General features: G+C 39.1%; 1 protein-coding gene across 1 annotated transcript in view; it reads right to left on the bottom strand.

Annotated features, from left to right (window-relative positions):
* Positions 1 to 467: 467 nt before the first annotated feature.
* Positions 468 to 20,038, bottom strand: part of LOC149569565 (GTP-binding family protein) — a 161,442-nt gene continuing 141,871 nt past the window's right edge. Inside the window, exon 8 of the mRNA XM_089822237.1 lies at positions 468 to 1,036. Within this exon, the coding sequence (XP_089678363.1) occupies positions 949 to 1,036 (88 nt within the window). The 3' untranslated portion in view covers positions 468 to 948. The remainder of the gene's footprint in view (positions 1,037 to 20,038) is intronic.

Raw genomic sequence — 20,038 nt, 5'->3', positions numbered from 1 at the left:
TTTGTTGCATAAGTACAAAAGAATTGGGATTTTAATCTACATTTTTTAGATTCAGATATGTAGTTTAGCAATTGGTGATATGGATGAATCTAAGGTCTACTTGCCTAGGTTTTGCAGAGCCTAAAGAGGAGTATAGTTGGCCAAAGTTTTCTTCATGTGCATCCATCATAAGAATTAGCAACCCTTAGATGCATTTTGTTTCAGTTATTTGATTATTCAAACATTGTTAAATCAAGAGCCAACAGGTTGAAGGGTATACTCATGAAACTTGTCAAATATGACCAAGAATAAGATAGAATATGCTTTTGCATATAAAAGCATGAAACTTGCACAAAGAAAACCATACAGAAATAAAAACAAAACAGAAAGTTTCTAAAAGAGCATAGAGAACTCATTTAAAATCAACTACGGAAATAGTAGTTTTGCATGTTTTTGTGGCATCTGCTTGAAGATTGCTACAACTTAAATATTTAAAAATGCATTTTCCTCTCTATTTAAGGCAGCACCAATTTCATTTAAGCAAATGAATGAGTTCAAAAATAGAATGGCTGGCATCAGGTCTAGCTCGCAGTTCAACAAGATGCTAAACCTCTCAAGAAAATTATCAATAGAAATCCAACACCTTCTGATCAATTACTGTATCTCTATACAGTAGATATTGAGAGCTGTGTTGAGATTAATCGAATTATAAATTTATATATAATACAATAATTAAATAACTAACATTTGTACATAATGCAGCAACTAATTCTTGATTAGAAGAAAACAAGCTCCTAAGTACAATCCTAATGCTTATATTTTACAGAAATATTGACTCATACGTATGATATTCTCAAAGCCTTCGAGCAGCAAAGAAATAAAACAGACTTCTTAGATAAATGGAACTGGGAACTGTATTGCCAAAGATGTGACTTTTGATATTACTTCTCACGTCACCTCTATAATATCTCAGCTTTTCAGCCTCACTTGGATGATAAGGTGTACTGTCCTCTTAAACAATGCTCGCAATTCTTCGTTTGCTGCCATTCCAATTTCCCTGATCATATGAAAAAAAAAATATTTACATTTCCATTTCACATATTATTCAATGGAATGAAACCAAAATTCGTTCAAATCTGAAACACAAGCTGAAAATGAAAGCATCAATAATTAATATGAAAATGAACTGGAGACAACATTAATGTAGATTGTTTCTGGATTTGATTGTGTGAGAATGTAGGTACTACAAAATTCGCACAAAATAGAATCCAGAAGCATCAACATTATTGCTATAGAAAATCAGATAAGTTAAATGCAGAGAACAATTCAATTTTCAACAAAAACCATTGTTCCATATATGAGAAATACGCCTGTGAAACCAGTTCCATATCACATCCAATATATATTTAACAAATTGCAACACCAAGACAAGACAAGTCAAATTCCAACTGAGTTCACAGCTCATTGTAGAATTCTCACAGAAGCCAATCCTGTGAAATTCTTAAATCAGCATACCAAAACATCCAAAACCAATTTAAGAGTAAAAGAAGACCGAAGGAGAAAAACATGATTGATGCAAACATTTTTTCTGTTTTTCGGAGGCATAGAAGAGAAATTCAGTCTCAACACAGAATTGTAAAAGTGGCTCAAATCAGAATTTTTTGGACCCATTTTTTATATTTTATATGATATGGTTCCGATCACTTTTAAGCCCATACAAATCTGTCATCATGGCATTGTGGACTTGCATGTCCTATACATATTCATTGGAGGAAACAAACCAGATGGGATGTAAACCAAATTTGGATAGGAAAATAACTAAGCACGACCAGGGCATCCTTTATGCACAACAACACTGAGCGAGAAAGATGAGAATGCTATGTAATTTACAAAAAATGATTCACCTTCTAAAGAACTTGAGAAACAACTTTTAAAGATCCTTGGAAGCACTTCTGAGAACCCAAGGCATGTAGTCTGAGATAAAGAAAGCCAGCGAAATCACTTTGAAATATAAAGTCACAAGGAGGGCTGTTTCATGTTGACTGCACACCTTTGTATCTCTATAATTAAATGTTTTTTTAAGAACAAAAAACTTCCGATTATGATGGATTTATTTATCCGTGGAGGTTTACTACAAGTTATATCTCTCTTCATGCATTAATGTTGAATTAGATATGATTCTATTCATTTCAATCTCATTCAAACTATGCAGTTTCATTATTTGTTCAAAAAAAATGTTTGCTCATTTTATACCAGGTTTGCTTATTTTGGTATCAGAAGAATATGTTGAACCTATTAAGGTGTCTATCACATTTGTATGTCAGCTGAGGGAAAATAGAACTGGGATAACGGAGACCAATTTACATACAAGTTAAAAACCAATAGCTTGAGAAAAACAAGGGCAACACCACCCAACTTCAATGGTAGAAAAAGTTTGAGAAGTTGATTCCAAGGCCCAAATTGCTAAGATGCAGGCCAATATTTCTGTTTAAACTGGGATGCACATCAAACTGATGGCAGAGAAGAAGAAAGAGAGTGCTCCAAGCAGGAAAGATGTTGTGAGGCCAGGTCTCAGAAAAAGGTTAAAGACGAGGCAGAGAAATCAAAGAAAAGTTACATACATGGTCTAGCCAGTCCTTAAGCTTGAATCCACCTTTCAAGTAAAGGTGAAGTCCAACCTTGGAAGGGATAAGTGGACACAGTAAAGCTTCAATCAGAAAAAGTGAGGCAGAGAAATCAAAGAAAAGTTACATACATGGTCTAGCCAGTCCTTAAGCTTGAATCCATCTTTCAAGTAAAGGTGAAGTCCAAACTTGGAAGGGACAAGTGGACACAGTAAAGCTTCAAAACTGCTTGTCATGGCTTCAAGAGTTCATTAAAAACCAGGCATGCCCGAATACGTAGAAAATAAAAATCTAATTTGCTCAATTGACAATGATTAACATGATTTAGTTTTGTGATGAAGCTTTACGTGGTCCTGGCAGGCAAGCAAGGACTCCAAGTTCTACACCACTGCAAGGAAGAGCAACCACTCAAGAATTAGATAACACAACTTCTGAAAGCTGAAATTTCATTGTATATCCACCAATAAAATACACAAGTGCTCATTCAAACATATTCTTAGATTGCTCATTTTAATCTGAAGAGCATTGATAGTTTGAGAAAAAGCATTATACATTGAAATATAAGATAAATAATAAAGAAGCCGTCCGAAAGCTGCAGTACCACCTCAACATACTAAGAAGAATGTTCAAAGAAGTTAAAGGAGAAGAGAGTACTAGATTTTTCATCAGTATAACAGCTCCAAAAAGAATCACAGCAGTCACTGAAATCAATGAGAATGTGATGAAAAAACTCTAGAAGCTGCAACCTAAGCTTCATCCTCACAATAAAACAGCAGCAAAGAAGAGATCAGCCAAGGTGGATGTAGAGTACACTTACCTAGCAGACAACAAACAAGGACTCATCATAATGCAAAAAGTCCAACAATATAGTCTGAGATGATGAAATCTTGGTCGAACAAATTCGACTGTGTTGATTGGCTCGAATGATGTGTCTAAGTAGTCAATCGTGATGACTAAGCATTTATGTGGCACGCCAAAGTGTCAAGGTGAGTTTTTATTTTGACTGACTCTAGAAAGAGTAAGAGTATTACTTTGTATAAAACATTAAATGAAAAAACAAAATGCATACACAACTTTATCAAGAAAATCCAAATGATATCAAATATAAACAGAAAATACACACCACTCATCCAATAAATTAATATCAAGATCAATTCCATGTCAACCTATCAAAAAATGGAGCTTTCAAGTCATGAACCTGAAATAACCCGATATTCATGAAGAAAGTTGACAAAGGATGAATGCACAAATATTGTATCTGATTATCTTGCATTGGGTGTCGTGTGCGAAAAGCAAATTTTCATCAATATAGATACCGAATAAGTGGGGGAGAGAGGGCAGCCCTGGTTCACCACAATGGAGCTTTGAATCAGATCATAGAAACCCTAAGGAGTCCTAAATCTGCCAAATACTATCTCATAGAGTCTCATAATCGTTGTCAAGAGAATATCTAAGATACCAATGTCTCCAGGCCTCTGGAAAAGGGCTGCCCGAGGAATGGAACGAAAATCTACGAAACAGCAATAGACTTTTGCAGCACAATGCCGAGCCTCCTCAATGATAGTCCACAGTATCAATATGTGATCTATAGTCCAAAAGTCGGTACAGAACCAAGCCTTCCTCTACCTTCTAGCACGACACTATCTCCTATCAAGTTGTCTAGAAAGAATAGTGTTTAGGATTGTAGTGTAAAGCTTGGCAAAGGTATGCCTAATCATGATGGTCCTATAGATGCCGAGGTTCGAAACTAACACAGAGTTGTAGATCGGATAAATCACATGACTCGACCATGAAGAGCATCAGAAGAATGGAGCTAAGATCAAAATATCGAGCTTAAAACACTCTACATGAATTCCTTCTTGATCAACAGCTTTGCTGGATCTCATGAATCTGACAGCCTCACTAACGGTGGAGGGAGTGATAAGATTGCAATGAGAGGGGAGGGAGCGGGTAGGATGAATGGGTAGTCGGCCAGGTATATCATAAAAAGTGGAGACATGGGACACCAGGAGTGTCAGTCGAGGGTGGAGGGCAGGGGAGGGTGGCAAGGGAACAAGGTACACCAAAAAGCTTTCAGGTCACGAGCGAGTGTGTCACATAGAGATTTGCACTGCAAAGCAATGAACAACCAGAAACTCAACTAAGTATAGGAGGGGGAACGAGTAGCAAAGGAAGCAAGTAGGGAGCAGTGGAAAGACTTATAGTCATCATCATACCACTGGTTCATGGGACAGGATTTTCAGCTAGTGGGGCTGAGGGGGGAGGGAGAAGTGTGGTGGAGGATGGGGAGGAGGGTGGACTCCCAAATGGTAGCAGCCAAAAGATCAAACAAAGACGAAGCCTGAAAGGAATCCGAAAAGAGGTTCGGGGAGAGAAGTCGTCAGAGGTGGAGGGTGAAGAGGTAACAATTGCATTCAGAGAAGCGGAAAGACTTTTAAATAGTAACTTATTAACATATGTTTTTCTTTCCATTTATCTCCAAGAAGTGCTATTGTCAACATGTAAGGGGCTGGTTTATGCTCTGCTACCTCGTGATGGTTTTTGGTTCCTTCTTTTTTTGGTGCTGGTTCCTAATGCTGCTGGGTGGTGCTTGCTGGTTGGTGCGGTGTAGTTGCTGGTTTGGTCTGCCTTGGCCTTACTGTTTAGAATTTTTTTTATTTTCATGCTTTATGTTGGTCGCGGCTTAGCTTGTTTAAAAACTCTTTACGGTGGCTGATGTTTTTGTTTTTACCTAGCTTGGTTTGGTCAAAGTTTTTGTGTTTGTTAAGCTGTACTTGTTAGTTCTGGTTATGATCAGTTTTTGATAGGGTCATTGCTCATGATCCCTTGTCTATTTTAGACTAGACACTACTTTTTTGTATGGGTTCTGGCGCTTCCTGCTTTAATAGTGATTTTAAATTTACATGTGCAATTTGATAAGTTGTATTTCTCTAGTATAAATATATTTGATTTTTATGTTATTTATGTATATTATTGTAATTGGAGATGATTCCTTAACCCTATAGTGCCCAAGGATCACTTGAAATCAAAACTTGTCACAAAAAGAGAGAGCAATAGGAATTGCTAAGAAAGACAAAGAAAACATGAATCATTATGAATGTGCTTTTTGTGCATGAATGAACAATACAATAATGAATCCTTCAATAAGAAAAAAGCAAAGAACAAAACCCAAGATAAAATCCTAGGTGAGGATAAACTTAGCTCATGACATGTATCCTCATCCTATGAATTCACACAGTCATGCACGACCCAAGCAAGCTTAAGTAGCTAGTGTCAAAAAGGGCTAGATTAATCAAATATGTAATCAGGAAAATACTTTTTAACTCTAAGACCTCCCTTTAAGTCCAATTAGGGAAAAGCTAAAACTTCTATTGATGATTGCTTAAAGCATGAAAGCTGACCTAAGATTTGATACTAGGTCACTTAGACCGTTGGTCTCACAGACATCATTAAAATTCATTCATTCATTGTTGACTCTTCAATGCAAAGTTGAAAAACTTGGACTTGGCAAAATCTCAATCGACCCAAACATTTTCAAAAACTCTGTGAAAAACTAGGCACTTTTATCAAACATTTGAAAATATATAATTTCTTCAAATATTCTAAGAAAAAAAATAGACACCAAATTTTTAAAACATATACTAATTTGGGATATCCACCATATATTAATCAAAGTCTTGAATTAATACATAGCAATGAAAACTTAGTAGATTAACATAGTGATAAAATCATATACCAAAAAAAACAAGTACGACATTGAATAAAAATAAATTCAATAAATATAGAAATCAAACTCAATGAATCTATTACTTTTGAATAATATTAAGTTCAAGTTTCATTATCAATAAAAACAAAAAGTAGAAATCATAAATTGCATCTCTGACTATACCTCAAGAGAGATCGTTGTTGGTGTGTGGTGGTGCTGAAGTAGTTGCAACATCCTCAACAAGTGTCTAAATAGGTGTGCCTAGCTCAAGAGAAGCCTTTGATGGATGACCATGCTTACGTTACTCCTCACGTGTTGCCACTTCTGCATCATAGCCAATTGCTTGCATCTCGAACTCAACTAGCTACTCATCAATCAATAAAGGATCCCCATGCACATCTACATCATCATACTATCAAGAAGAGAGCAATCCAATATGTTGAATATGGATCAATCTCATCCAAATCAAGTGCTATGAAGCTTTCCCTTGAACCTTTTCGTGCAACCAAAGGTTGTACCACACATAAACCAAGTCATCAAGCATTTTTGAGTCAACCTATTGCACTTCTCTATGTATGTTCTCTAAAGTATTCCAATTTTGCTTGCAACCAGAAGCTCTACAGGGCTGCGATAATATTTGGATGGCAAGCTTTTGAAGATTAGGTGTTGTGGCACCATAATCTTCCCACCCCAAAACTGCAATGATAAAAAAGGCAATTTATAATGTGGTAAAGATTCCAACAAATTTGATGAGTAACATGAATAGTGTAATAAAACTAAACATGTGTTTTTTACATGGTTATAGGGTGCATCTGTTATATTTGCAATCAGGTGAAGAAAACAATAATCCCTCTTCCCTCTTGCAGTTCTGTAAATCATCAAGTATGAGGTCTTGAAGGTCCAAATCGGCAACCAATATCTGAATACATGTGTCCAGGCCAACTTTAACCTTTGCGTATGCTTTAAAAGTGTTAGAGAAATAGAACTTGGGGTTCAAGTAGTTGAAAACCAAATCACTATGATGGTGGAGTTGTCAGTTCCACCTACTATCGATTATGTTCCACATGGATCTATATTTGGTCTCATTGACCTACAAAAGTGTTGGATGGCCTCTTTGGCCCTATCTATGGGCTCATATAGACACCCCATGGGGTTTTTATCCCTATCCACCATTTGTAGAACCCTCACCAATGGTTGTGACACTTGGAAATAAAAAAATATACAAAAATCAGCGAATTGCAATATTTGAAAATTAAATAATAAATTCATCAATTAAGGCTTGAAAACTTATGTTGATAACATCCTCGATTAGCTTGCCAACTCTAACATCAAGCACAACCTTCACAACCTTTGTTGCTTCAGGCTTCTTGGCGTAAGAACTCTCCAACCATTTCTCAATCACAAAAATCCTCAAGTTGGGCAGTGTGGGTAATATGCTCTACAAGGTAAGATAATTAGTAGCAAAGCATGTGACCCCAATCACATGAGATCCTTACCATCAGCATGGTCTCTCATAAGACTCGAGACCCGCATGTGATTGTAGATGTACTTCGTGATACCCCTTCAGCCTCCAACCACCTTCTCCACCTGACTCAATTTCCATAAGTCCTCAAGGAGCAAGTCAAGACATTGGGAAATAGAAGGGCTCCAAATAATGTGGGATACCTATCCGTTAGAAGTCTATCAGTTGCCACATATACAAGTACACTATTAGTCACAATCTGGATGACATTACTCACTCGCACTTCCACAACCACCTCATCCAACATGTTGCACAAATTCTCTGCATTTTTCACTTGATCAGAAGCATCAACTAATTTTAGAAATACTATCCCCCTGAAGCAACTAGAAATTTGATGAGCATCTTAATCTTACTATCTTTCCACCCATCGGATATAATAGTACAACCTCTCTGTTGCCAAACTCTTCTTTGCTCTTTCACAAGTTGATGAATTCTTTGGACCTCATCCCGTAACAACAGCCCACTCACCTCATAACAAGTTGGTGGCTTTAACCCTTACCAAACATGGTCATTGCAGCAACTAGTTGATCCCAATATGAACTACATAAAGCATTGAAGAGAATATCATTGTAGTACCAAAATCTTGCAACAACAACTGTTCTCTTCTCATACATCTCTTTGTTCCGTGCAGTGCCTTGTAATCCAAGTTGGTGTAATGTTCTCAATTTTAATTAATTTGGGCCCAAGTTATTAATGTTTGTATTTAGGGGTTCTAATTGATTTAGTATATCTCGGACCCATTTTTATTTATTTGTTCCATAGGTGTTGGCCGTCGGCTATTTTTGTAAACCCTCGGGATGTTTATCCGAAGGGTATTTAAGCACAGCATGTAGGTGGTAGTTAGTATGCATTCTGGATTATCTCTTTGTACTGCGAACTCCTATTTAAGGTTCTCTGTTGTTCGCCATTTCGAAAGTGAAAGATCTTCCATATTTGGATTATTGCAGTTTCAGTGGGATTCAACCCTCACCCTATTCCGTTGTTGCATATAATACTTCGCTTGGATGTGGCAAGTCAGAGCACAATCTTTGTTGCAAGATATCTATCTGATATATATATATACACTCTGTGTTTTGGTTATTTCAAATTGGCAGTATCTGTGTATTGGTTCCGTGTTGTTTTCATCCCTCTCTGTCACCTCAGTAACCCCATTCCTCTCTCCATCAACCTACCTCATGTATCCATCCGTACCACCACCCCTCCACACCTCCGGCATCTTACTTCTCACTTACCAACTTCCTCCTAACCATCCGTACAACCTGTGATTCCCAAGTATACAGCCTGTTCACCATACAACCTCAATATCCGTACACCTTCCCTCCTCCCCACACCATATGACTATCCTGTATGCACCGTATGGCCTCCAACATCATCCCTACTCCCCTCCAGCATTACCATGCAGCCTCTAGCATCGACCCTACTCCCCTCCAGCATTACTGTACAACCTCCAACATTGTCCCTACTCCCCTCCAGCATTACCGTACAGCCTCCAGCATCGTCCCTACTCCCCTCTAGCATTACTGAACAGCCTCCAGCATCGTCCCTACTCCCCTCCAACATTACTGTACAACCTCCAGCATTACCATACGACCTCAAGCATCATCCCTACTCCCCTCCAGCATTACCGAATGACCTCCAGCATCGTCCCTACTCCCCTCCAACATTGTCACTACTCTCCTCCAGCATTACCGAATGGCCTCCAACATCGTCCCTACTCCCCTCCAGCATTATCGTACAGCCCCAATTTTAGTATTTGTACTTCGTGTTACATACCCAACAGAAATCAGGAACCATATTCTTGTTTGTCGCACACACACAGAGGTCAAGAACATTACAGTGGTATCAAAGTTGGTGATCTTGCCAACCTGTTGGGATGATTGAGAAATTTTGGTACTTGGATCACACTATGGCCCCAAATAGCAATGGAGAATGGTGGTTGAAAGCATTACAAAGGATTGGCAAAGAGCTCAATGAGGGTGTTGATCTTCCATTAGATATATTGGAAGTATGTTTGTGTCAGATGGACCAATTACCTTCAAGATTTATACAGAGAATCCTCTCGCTGATTAAGGATGCCTTAAGTCAACCCAAGCTTTTGGGACACCATGACAAGGATAAAAGATTGGCAATTGCAGCATGTCTCAACGAGGCCTTGAGAATTTCGGCTCATAAAGCACCATATGATGATAACACCATGATAGAGATATTACAATTGATAGTTGACAACTTTTAGAGTCTTGATGGCTTCAATAGTGACCCTTTTGGTAGGAGATCTACAATATTGGAGAATTGTGCAAATGTCAAAGTAAGTAATCTTCTCTTAAATCTCGAATTGCAAAATTTGGTCCATGATATGTTTCATCACTTCTTGGTCACCATCAAGGAAGATCATGATACTAAGATTCCAATTGCTATGGAGAGTCTTATGATTTCGTGCATTAAAGAGATGGATGAGATATCCCAACCCATCACATCTATGTTATGGGTTGTTCGTGATCTAGATTGTATCTCCTCTATAGTAGCATATAGATTGGTCAATAATGTTCTCAAGCATTGTGAAGAAAAGCTAATATCTCATTTGCACAAGTGGGAAAAATTGGTTGACAACAATAAGGGTGATGCTTTACACGAGGAGAATGAAGACATGATTACAGGGTCGCTTCAGGAGGATTTGCTAAGTCTTTCTACTACACCAACATGGGGAGAACATCAAAAAAAAAGAAGAGGTTGCTTGCATGGATCTTGTGAAGACATGGACAGATCATGTTGTGCCCGAGGTTGTGCTTGTCACCAATGCACTATGCGTTGAGGAAGCTCTATCAGTTGCCGAAGTTGTGTCTATCACAGAAGCAGTGTTTGTTGCTGAGGTCCATGTCCATCGTCGAGCTCATGTTTGACATCGTCATGTCCATCACAGACACCGAGTCTGTGTCTGACATCGAATTCATGTTCGTCACTGTCGTGTCCGTCACCAACATCGAGTCCACGTCCATTGTCAAATTGGTATCTGTCACTGTCGTTGTGTCTGTCACTGTCATGTCCATCACCGACACTGAGTCAGTGTCCATCGTCAAGTTGGTGTTTGTCACCGTTGTCTGTCATCGTCGTTGCCATCACCATCATGTCCGTCACTGATGCCAAGTTCGTGTCCATCGTCGAGTTAGTGTCCAACAACATCATGTCCATCACTGACACCAAGTCTGTGTCCGACATCGAATTCATGTTCGTCATCGTCGTGTCCATCACCAACGCCGAGTTTGTGTCTAACACCATCACCGACGCCGAGTTCGTGTCCATGTCCGTCATCAAGTTGGTGCCTGTCATCTTTGTTGTGTCTGTCACCATCGTGTCCATCACCACCATGTCCATCACCAATGCCAAGTTTGTGTCCGTCATCAAGTTTGTGTCTGTTACCATTGTCGTGTATGTCACCATCATGTCCGTCACCGTTGTCATGTCTATCACCATCGTATCCATCGCCAACGAGTTCGTGCCTGTTACCGTTGTGTCCATTACCGATGCCGAGTTCGTGTCCCTTGTCGAGTTCATATTTGTCACCATTGTGTCCATCACCGACACCGAGTTTGTGTTTGTTGTCAAGTTCATGTCTATCACTGTCATTGTGTCCTTTGTTGTCACCGTCACCGTATCCATCATCATCATTGTGTCCGTTGTCATCACCACCGCCTTGTCCATTGCCATGTCCAACATCATGTTCGTCACCATCATTGCGTCTATCAACGTCGATGTGTCCATCACCAACGTCAAGTTTGTATCCGTCATCAAGGGTGTATCTGTCACTGTAGTTGTATCTGTCGACAACGTCATGGCTATGTCCGTCATTGTGTGTCTGTCATTGTGGCTACATTGGTTGCAATAGCTACGTTTGCCACCATTGAGGCATTTTTCATTGTCGAGGCTCTATCCATCATCGAGGCTTCAACTAAGGTTCTACGTGTCATTGAGGTTTTATCAGCAGCTCAAACTTTGTTTGCCACTGAGGTACTCTCCGTTGAGGTTTTTTCTACCAAGGTTGCCTTTACTGAGGTACTCTTTGCTGAGGCTTCTATCATTGCAGCACCCTTCGCTGAAGCTCCTGTCACCAAGGTTCTCACAGTCGAGGTCCCCTTCATCAATATTCTCACTACTGAAGCTCTCTTTGTCAAGGTCTCATCCGTCAGGAATATAATAGTGATCGTTGTGGTTGTGTCAGTGAGTAAGTTTGTACCAGCATCAGCGTCTGTGTGCATGACCATACCCAAAGAGATCTTTGAACATAATGACGTGAAAGATTTCATCAATTTGTGTCAGTGGGATCCTTGTGAAGGCTACGACAACGTTTATATCAGAGTGGTGCATCGGAATCCTGATGGTGGTCTACTAACCTCGATTGAATTCAATCATGCTCGTGTGATCCTAAAGAAGCATGGAGTTTCCAACAAATATGGCTAACCGCGTCAACGCACGATTTGGGATACTGGAGTTGCGAATTGCTTAAGAACAAGCAAATTTTGGGCGGCGAGGATTTGTAATGTTCCCAATTTTAATTAATTTGGGCCCAAGCTATTAATGTTTGTATTTAGGGGTTTCGATTGATTTAGTATATCTCGGACCCATTTTTATTTATTTGTTCCGTAGGTGTTGGCCGTCGGCTATTTTTGTAAACATCCGAAGGGTATTTAAGCACGGCATGTAGGTGGTAGTTAGTATGCATTCTGGATTATCTCTTTGTATTGCAAACTCCTGTTTAGGGTTCTCTGTTGTTCGCCATTTCGGAAGTGAAAGATCTTCCCTATTTGGCTTATTGTGGTTTCAGTGGGATTCAACCCTCACCCTCTTTCGTTGTTGCATATAATACTTCGCTCGGATGTGGCAAGTCAGAGCACCATCTTTATTGCAAGATATCTATCTGATATATATATACTCTCAATGTTTTGGTTACTTCAAATTGGCAGTATCTATGTATTGGTTCCGTGTTGGTTTCATCCCTCTCTATCACCTCAGTAACCCCATTCCTCTCTCCATCAACCTACCTCCTATATCCATCCGTACCACCACCCCTCCACACCTCTGACATCTTACTTCTCACTTACCAACTTCCTCCTAACCATCTGTACGACTTGTGATTCCCAAGTACATAGCCTGTTCTCCACCATACGGCCTCAATATCTGTACGCCTTCCCTCCTCCCCACACCGTACGACTATCCTATCTACACCATACGGCCTCCAGCATCATCCCTACTCCCCTCCAGCATTACCGTGCGGCCTCCAACATTGACCCTACTCCCCTCCAGCATTGTCCCTACTCCACTCTAGCATTACCGTACGGCCTCCAACATCGTCCTTACTCCCCTCTAGCATTACCGAACGGCCTCCAGCATCGTCCCTACTCCCCTCCAGCATTATTGTACAGCCTCCAGCATCATCCCTACTCCCCTCCAACATTACCATACGGCCTCCAGCATCATCCCTACTCCCCTCCAGCATTGAACGGCCTCTAGCATCGTCCCTACTCCCCTCCAGCATTACCGTACAGCCTCCAACATCGTCTCTACTCCCCTCCAGCATTACCGAATGGCCCCAATTTTAGTATTCATACTTCGTGTTACACACCCAACAGAAACCAGGAACCATATTCTTGTTTGTCGCACACACACACAGGATAGGAACATTATAGTTGGCAACCAGGAATATTACATGGAACCCAAAAGTCTGATATATACACACACACACACCCACCCTTCCAAATCCTCATATTTATGGCCCAATGGAAGATGAAGCCCTTGTAACTGTTTGTGACCATGTATAAATAAAATCCCCCATTGAAGTTGGCATGGCCTCATATGTCCTCTTTTTTGCTGCCTTATTTTGTGCATAGTTTTCAAGGCTTGCCAAAGCCTCCCTTGTGTCCTCTTTCGAACGGCCATCACAAGGTGTAACATCATTACATGGAATATTTGCAAGGTGATATTTCAGTCAGCTTATGCCCCCACTTATCTCCTTAGGGCAATGGTTACTTTTTGACATCTCCACTTGCTCCTAGTGTCCCATGTTTCCATAACTAATCCCTCTTTATGTCACCAACATCTTGTAAAGAAATAGGTACTTAAACAACGTAGCAAAAATAATACGATTAATCATTAGAAAACATATAGTAAAATTAATAAAAATATAAGAAACAAATATATATTTATTGATACATATTAATTGATCGTAAATAAAAACTGCAAATCCGAAATAATAAATAGTATCTACAAATTTATAAAATTATACAGTGAATCTGATAATTAAATACTAATTTATTAATAATTTAATATATTCACACTGAAGTATATAATTATAAATTTTTACATATATCATGAATTATAAACAAAATGCTGTATAAAATTATAAATTATTATATATATTACAAGTAACAGTATGAATCTGAATATAAATTCATTATTAACTGCTACAATATTCAATATATAGTATGAAATTATGAATATAAATTAATATACATAATCACAGAATAAATATATCAATATTTCATGATCCTGTGACTGTATATAAATTTATAAATATTTAAATTTATTAATAAGATTTCTCTGATTTCATACATGTTCAACACTACCCAGTGTCATCGATCCAAGTGTTGTCGTGGTATGTGATCATTGGCTCTCAATTAAATCCAAGGAAATGACTCTGGCAAGTCGAAGAAAATGCTTGTGTTTTGTGAAGGTTCTGTAGATGTGGAAGAAAATGCGGCTTCTGTAGATGCGCTTCTACAAATGGGCTAAACAAATCCTGCAATGTGCCTCTCACCATCGCATAAAGAAAATGCAGGTAAACAGTCCCTCACTGTCGAATAAATAAAAAGTCAGCACAACTCACGGGAGGCAAGCCTAATTTGTATTATTGTCTTTTTGACTTATTGACTGATATATATGCATGTCTAAAAATTTCCTACGAGTTTTTTAACTCTCATTGCGTGACAAATAAAAAATTGTTGTAGAGGTTCACAGCAATTTATTTGCCCAGCAAGTTTTATACACGATGTATTGCAAGATTGTCAATATATAGCTGATTTTTCATCTATTATTCAATGTTTTGATTGTTCAATATCCACATACAAATTCTTCATTAGCCAACACTTAAGACTTCATGATCTTCAAATAGGCATGGCTCTTCATATGAAAGATCGTTTCATAAATGAAGACTTATTCATAGCCTGATCATAATAAAGGATTAGATAACGCAGCAACAAATATCTCAAATATAATGTTGCTGCAATCACAGGAGCATAGATGTCACCTGCAACTACCAAACTTCAACACTCCCTCTTAGCAATGGAGATATCATTCTCATATCATGGGGTCTCTCAACATGACAATCACAATGGATACATCCATTGTGAAGGAACCAAAAACTTTATCACGGAATCTCTTAACATGATAGCATCATGAAGTCACTCAACACAATGTTCACCATAGCTACTCCCATGTGTGAAATAAACACAAGCGCTAAGTCATGGAGACTCTCACAAGATATCCACAATGGCTACTCCCAAAGGATGGAACAAAGACTTGCACCTCAAACTTCTCTCATAGGGAAGAATGCATTAATAACGGCTTGCACCTCAAACTTCTCTCACAAACGAGAATGCATCAACAAGGGCTTGTACTTCAAACTTCTCTCACAAAGAAGAATGCATTAACAAGGGCTTCATCTCAAATTTCTTCATCTTAGAGAAAAATACATTACAAGTGCTTTCACCTCAAATTTCTCTCTTGGAGAAAAATGCATTACAGTACATAATAAGAACTAAACACCAAGACTCCCTCTCAATAAGGACTCACTCTTAGTAGGTTTGCATTCTCATAGCTTAATTCTCACAATAAATAATAGATGACTCCAATATTTGACCAAATCAGGATCTTTTGTAGTCACTACTATACAAACTTGTTGATCATCTTCAAAGGACTTGGCCCTCTTCATCTGCCACACAAGCTCTCTCTGAATCTTAATGAGCCTAAAGAAGTCCTTCCTCTTCATCTCATAAAGCTTTCCCTTTATGTAATAAATATGTCTAGTCTTGACTTCATCTCCAACAAATTATGCCTTTGAAAGGTTCTCTTGGAATTTAAATCCCTCTTAATATCATTTACTCCTTAGAAGAAACTGATCACTAGGTGATCTGAATAGGTTCTTCGAGGGAGATATCTTTAGTTATGTGCCATGAACTAAGACATATGAGAGCATGTTATCTTCATCCTTCATGACTTACTTCGCAAGATACATCAAGCTCTTCCTCCCTTGAATGCAAAATCTCATCATCCTTATGGTCTTTGATCCATCTTGAAAGCATTTAAGAGAGATTACTAATAGTTTATACTCGATAAAATGTAATGGGCACCCTAGAAATGCCCAAAAAACTGAACCAACTACTGATAGGAATTTAGTCAAATAGTTTGCATCCAACTCTTAATTTCTCCATTAAATGTTTAAACCCTTTTATGGCTCCGAAAATAAAATGTTTGTTTGTTTTTATGTCTTTGCATAGATTTGAAACCACATAACATAAACAAGAAGGAATTTATAATAATATGCAAACTGAAGATTGGACTACTGCTGAAATAATATTAATTTTCAAACTAAAAAAAATATATATATATAGCAGACTTTAAACTCACTACTTACTCCAGCATTATAACATAATGTTCCACTAATGACTTTCCATCTTGCTGCGACAGAAATATGAAGTGTCGTGCTACAGTGACGCAAATAGTGTCATGCCACAATAACGTGAATAGTGTTGCGCTACAGTGCTGCTACAGTAAAATTTGCCTTCAATTAGTCCAAGACTCATAAAATCATCCCTTCAGAATGGCATAAGCATCAGACAAGAAGCAGGAATGATATAAGCAAACACCCAATCTCCCTATTAATGAAACTGATAGCAATGAATTCCAAACACCAAACCCCAAGGGAATGACGTCTAGAATGTCACAAGAGAGGATAGATGTCCTCTAATGCCAAGAACAGATTTGCAACTCACACATCAATTTTCTTCTTATATTCAACCTACCAAATGAAGCCACTAACACTCTTTAATTCTTTCTCCAAGAGTCGATTCAACTCACATGAGCAATGTGGGATAAAAGATGTGCAATATAAAACATATTAAAATAATCACTTATATCTCCCTTATGCGCCCCTTTTTTATTTGCACACATTCCCATAAAATTTAATATTAAAGTAACACTTTAATATTTTACAACTAAATTAAATGTTATTTTAATAATACTTCAGGCATAAAAATATATTAGCTATCGGACTCCGAATAGTACGAGTGATAGCTCGTCGGAAAGCTCTCGCCGAGGAGTATCAAATTTAATCACCAAAACTAGCCTCCCCTGTCTCCTGTTGACTTACTAAAAATAGTAAGTATGCCTGAGACTAAGTAAATCAACTCTGTTTTGGCCCAAATTGGAGATGACTAGGCCAAAACAATATAAGATCCCTTTAAACCCTTTGTTAGCCCTTGGGACCATGTAGAACTAGGCTAACGCACACACACTTGGTCGACTGCTAAAGTGGGGACATTATAGTCGGCTTCCCTTGAAATTGCTTGTCCTCAAGGAATCTCATCAGTCCAGCCTGCTAAATAACCTGCTCACTCTCCCATGTAGCATCCTCCTCCGGCAGGTCTTTCCATCTGACCAAATACTCCTTCACTATCCTGGTTCTGAATTTCCTCTCTCGGGTGTTCAAAATAGCCTCACGTACTAACACAAGCTTCCCCTCCTCATCCCAGGGGGGTAAATTTGTAGAAGGAACTACACTCTGACCAATGGCTTTCTTAAGCCTCGACACATGAAATACATTGTGCACCCAACAGCCCTCTAGAAGCTCTAGCTCATAGGTGACTTCACCCACTCTGCGAATCACCTTGTAGGGACCATAAAATCTAGGCTTCAGCTTCTCTGCTCCGCTCCTCTTGAGCGATGACTGCTGCAACCTCAAATACACCATGTCCCCTACCTCGAAACGAAACTCTACCCTATGCTAATCAGCATACAACTTCTGCTAATTTTGAGCCTATTGTATGTTCTCCTTAAGCGCTCTCAAGATATCCTAACTATCCTGCAATAGGTATTTGGCTTTGGGCACTCGGCTATTCTATAAAACTAAATCCATGAAGCTGGGTGCTTCATACCCATACAATGTCATAAATGGAGTTATCCTGATGGTCATGTGATATGTGGTATTGTAACAATACTCCCCCATGTATAACTACTTGACCCACGCTCTCTGTTGTGCAATCACATAGCTCCACAAATAGCCTTCCAACCATTTATTTACTATCTCCATCTGCCCATCTGTCTGAGGGTGGTAACTCATACTAGGTGTAAGATATGTACCGCACAACCTGAACAACTCCTGCCAAAAAGTGCTCATGAACTTGCTATCCCTGTCACTAACAATAAATTTTGGTATCCCATGCAACCTAAAAACCTCTCTGAAGAATAAATCAGCCACCTGAGCTGCCGTATAAGTACAAGGAATAGCAAAGAAGTGAGCAAACTTTGTCAATCTGCCTACCACCAAATAAATACAATATCTTCCCTGCACTCATGGTAAACCAGTGATGAAGTCCATAGAGGAATGGGCAAGGGCTGTAGTAAACCTAGGGGATACTTGTGCTCTCCTTTATTCAACTGACAAACTGCACACTCCCTAACATACCTCTGAACATCATCCTTGAGCCCTCTCCATGAGAACCACTCTCAGATCTGCCTATAAGTCTTGAAGACCCTTGGATGCCCAGCTGTAGGTGCATCATGAAATGCCCTTAGAATCTCCTCTGTAAACTATGATGTAGGGGTCAAACAAACCCTGTCCTAAAATTTGATCAACCTATCCAACACCACATACCTGTCATCGTGAATGGTGCTCGCAACTATCCTAGAAGCCTAATCATCTCTTGCATACTCCGCTGCAATTTGATCTCTCCAATCTCCTGAAACCTCCGCCAGAGCACATAAGTGAGGTCTCCAAGATAAAGCATCAGCCACCACATTTTTCTTACCTATGACAAACTCTATATCAAAGTCATAAGCTTGCAATTTAGTAACCCATTTCTGTTGCCGGTCATTAAGATCACATTGGCTCATGAAGTATTTAATACTATTGTGATCAGTTTTTATCACAAAATGCCCACTACCAAATATGATCAGAATTTGGCCAATGCATGCATTATGGCCAACATTTCCCTATCGTAGATAGAATAACTCCTCTTAACTCCTCGGAGATTCCTACTCTCGAATGCAATGAGGTGTCTCTCTTGTATCAATACTGCTCCCACCTCATCTCCTAAAGCATCACATTAAAGCTCAAATTGCTTCGTGAAATCAGGTAGAGCTAAAACCAAACAAGATTACATCACCTATTTGAAGTGGTCAAAACATCTCTGTGCTGCCTCTGTCCATGTGAAGGCTCCTTTCTTGGTAAGATTTGTCAAAGGTGTGGCAATCTGTGAGAATCCCCTAACGAACCTCCTATAAAAACCACATAAACCAAAGAACCCCTTAAGCTATGTGAGGTTTGTGGGAGTAGGCCAATCCACAATAGCTCTAATCTTTTTTAGGATCAACCCAAACACCATCGGCACTAATGATATGCCCAAGGTAAAGGAGCTTGGTCATGCCAAACTCGCATTTGATTCCTTGGCATTTAACGACTCTATCCAGAATAGATAACATCTCCAGATGTTGCAAGTGCTCCTCTTAGATCTTACTGAAGACCAAGATGTCATCAAAGAAGACCAAGACGAATCTCCTCAATTGCCCTTTGAACACCTGGTTCATACAACTCTGAAATATGGTAGGTGCATTGGTTAGCCCAAATGGCATAACCATAAACTCGAAGTGGCCATAGTGGCATCAGAAGGCTGTCTTCTCAATGTCCTATGCTCTCATCTTGATCTAGTGGTATCCGGATCGTAAATCGATTTTGGTGAAGAAGCGTGCATCATGCAACTCATCAATCCTAGGAATGGGATACCTATTTTAAATTGTTTTCTTATTTAGTGCCATGTAATCGATGCACATGTGCATTGTCCCATCCTTCTTCTTCATTAGAGCTATTGTTGAAGCAAAAGGGCTTTTGCTAGACCTAGTGTGCCCCATCTCCAATAGCTCCTTAATTGCCCTCTCTATCTCATC

Source organism: Cupressus sempervirens, chromosome 3, assembly GCF_028749045.1.
Source record: "Cupressus sempervirens isolate cs-2001-9-10 chromosome 3, ASM2874904v1, whole genome shotgun sequence".
Lineage (NCBI taxonomy): Eukaryota > Viridiplantae > Streptophyta > Pinopsida > Cupressales > Cupressaceae > Cupressus > Cupressus sempervirens.
This window is presented reverse-complemented; position numbering and strand designations above follow the sequence as displayed.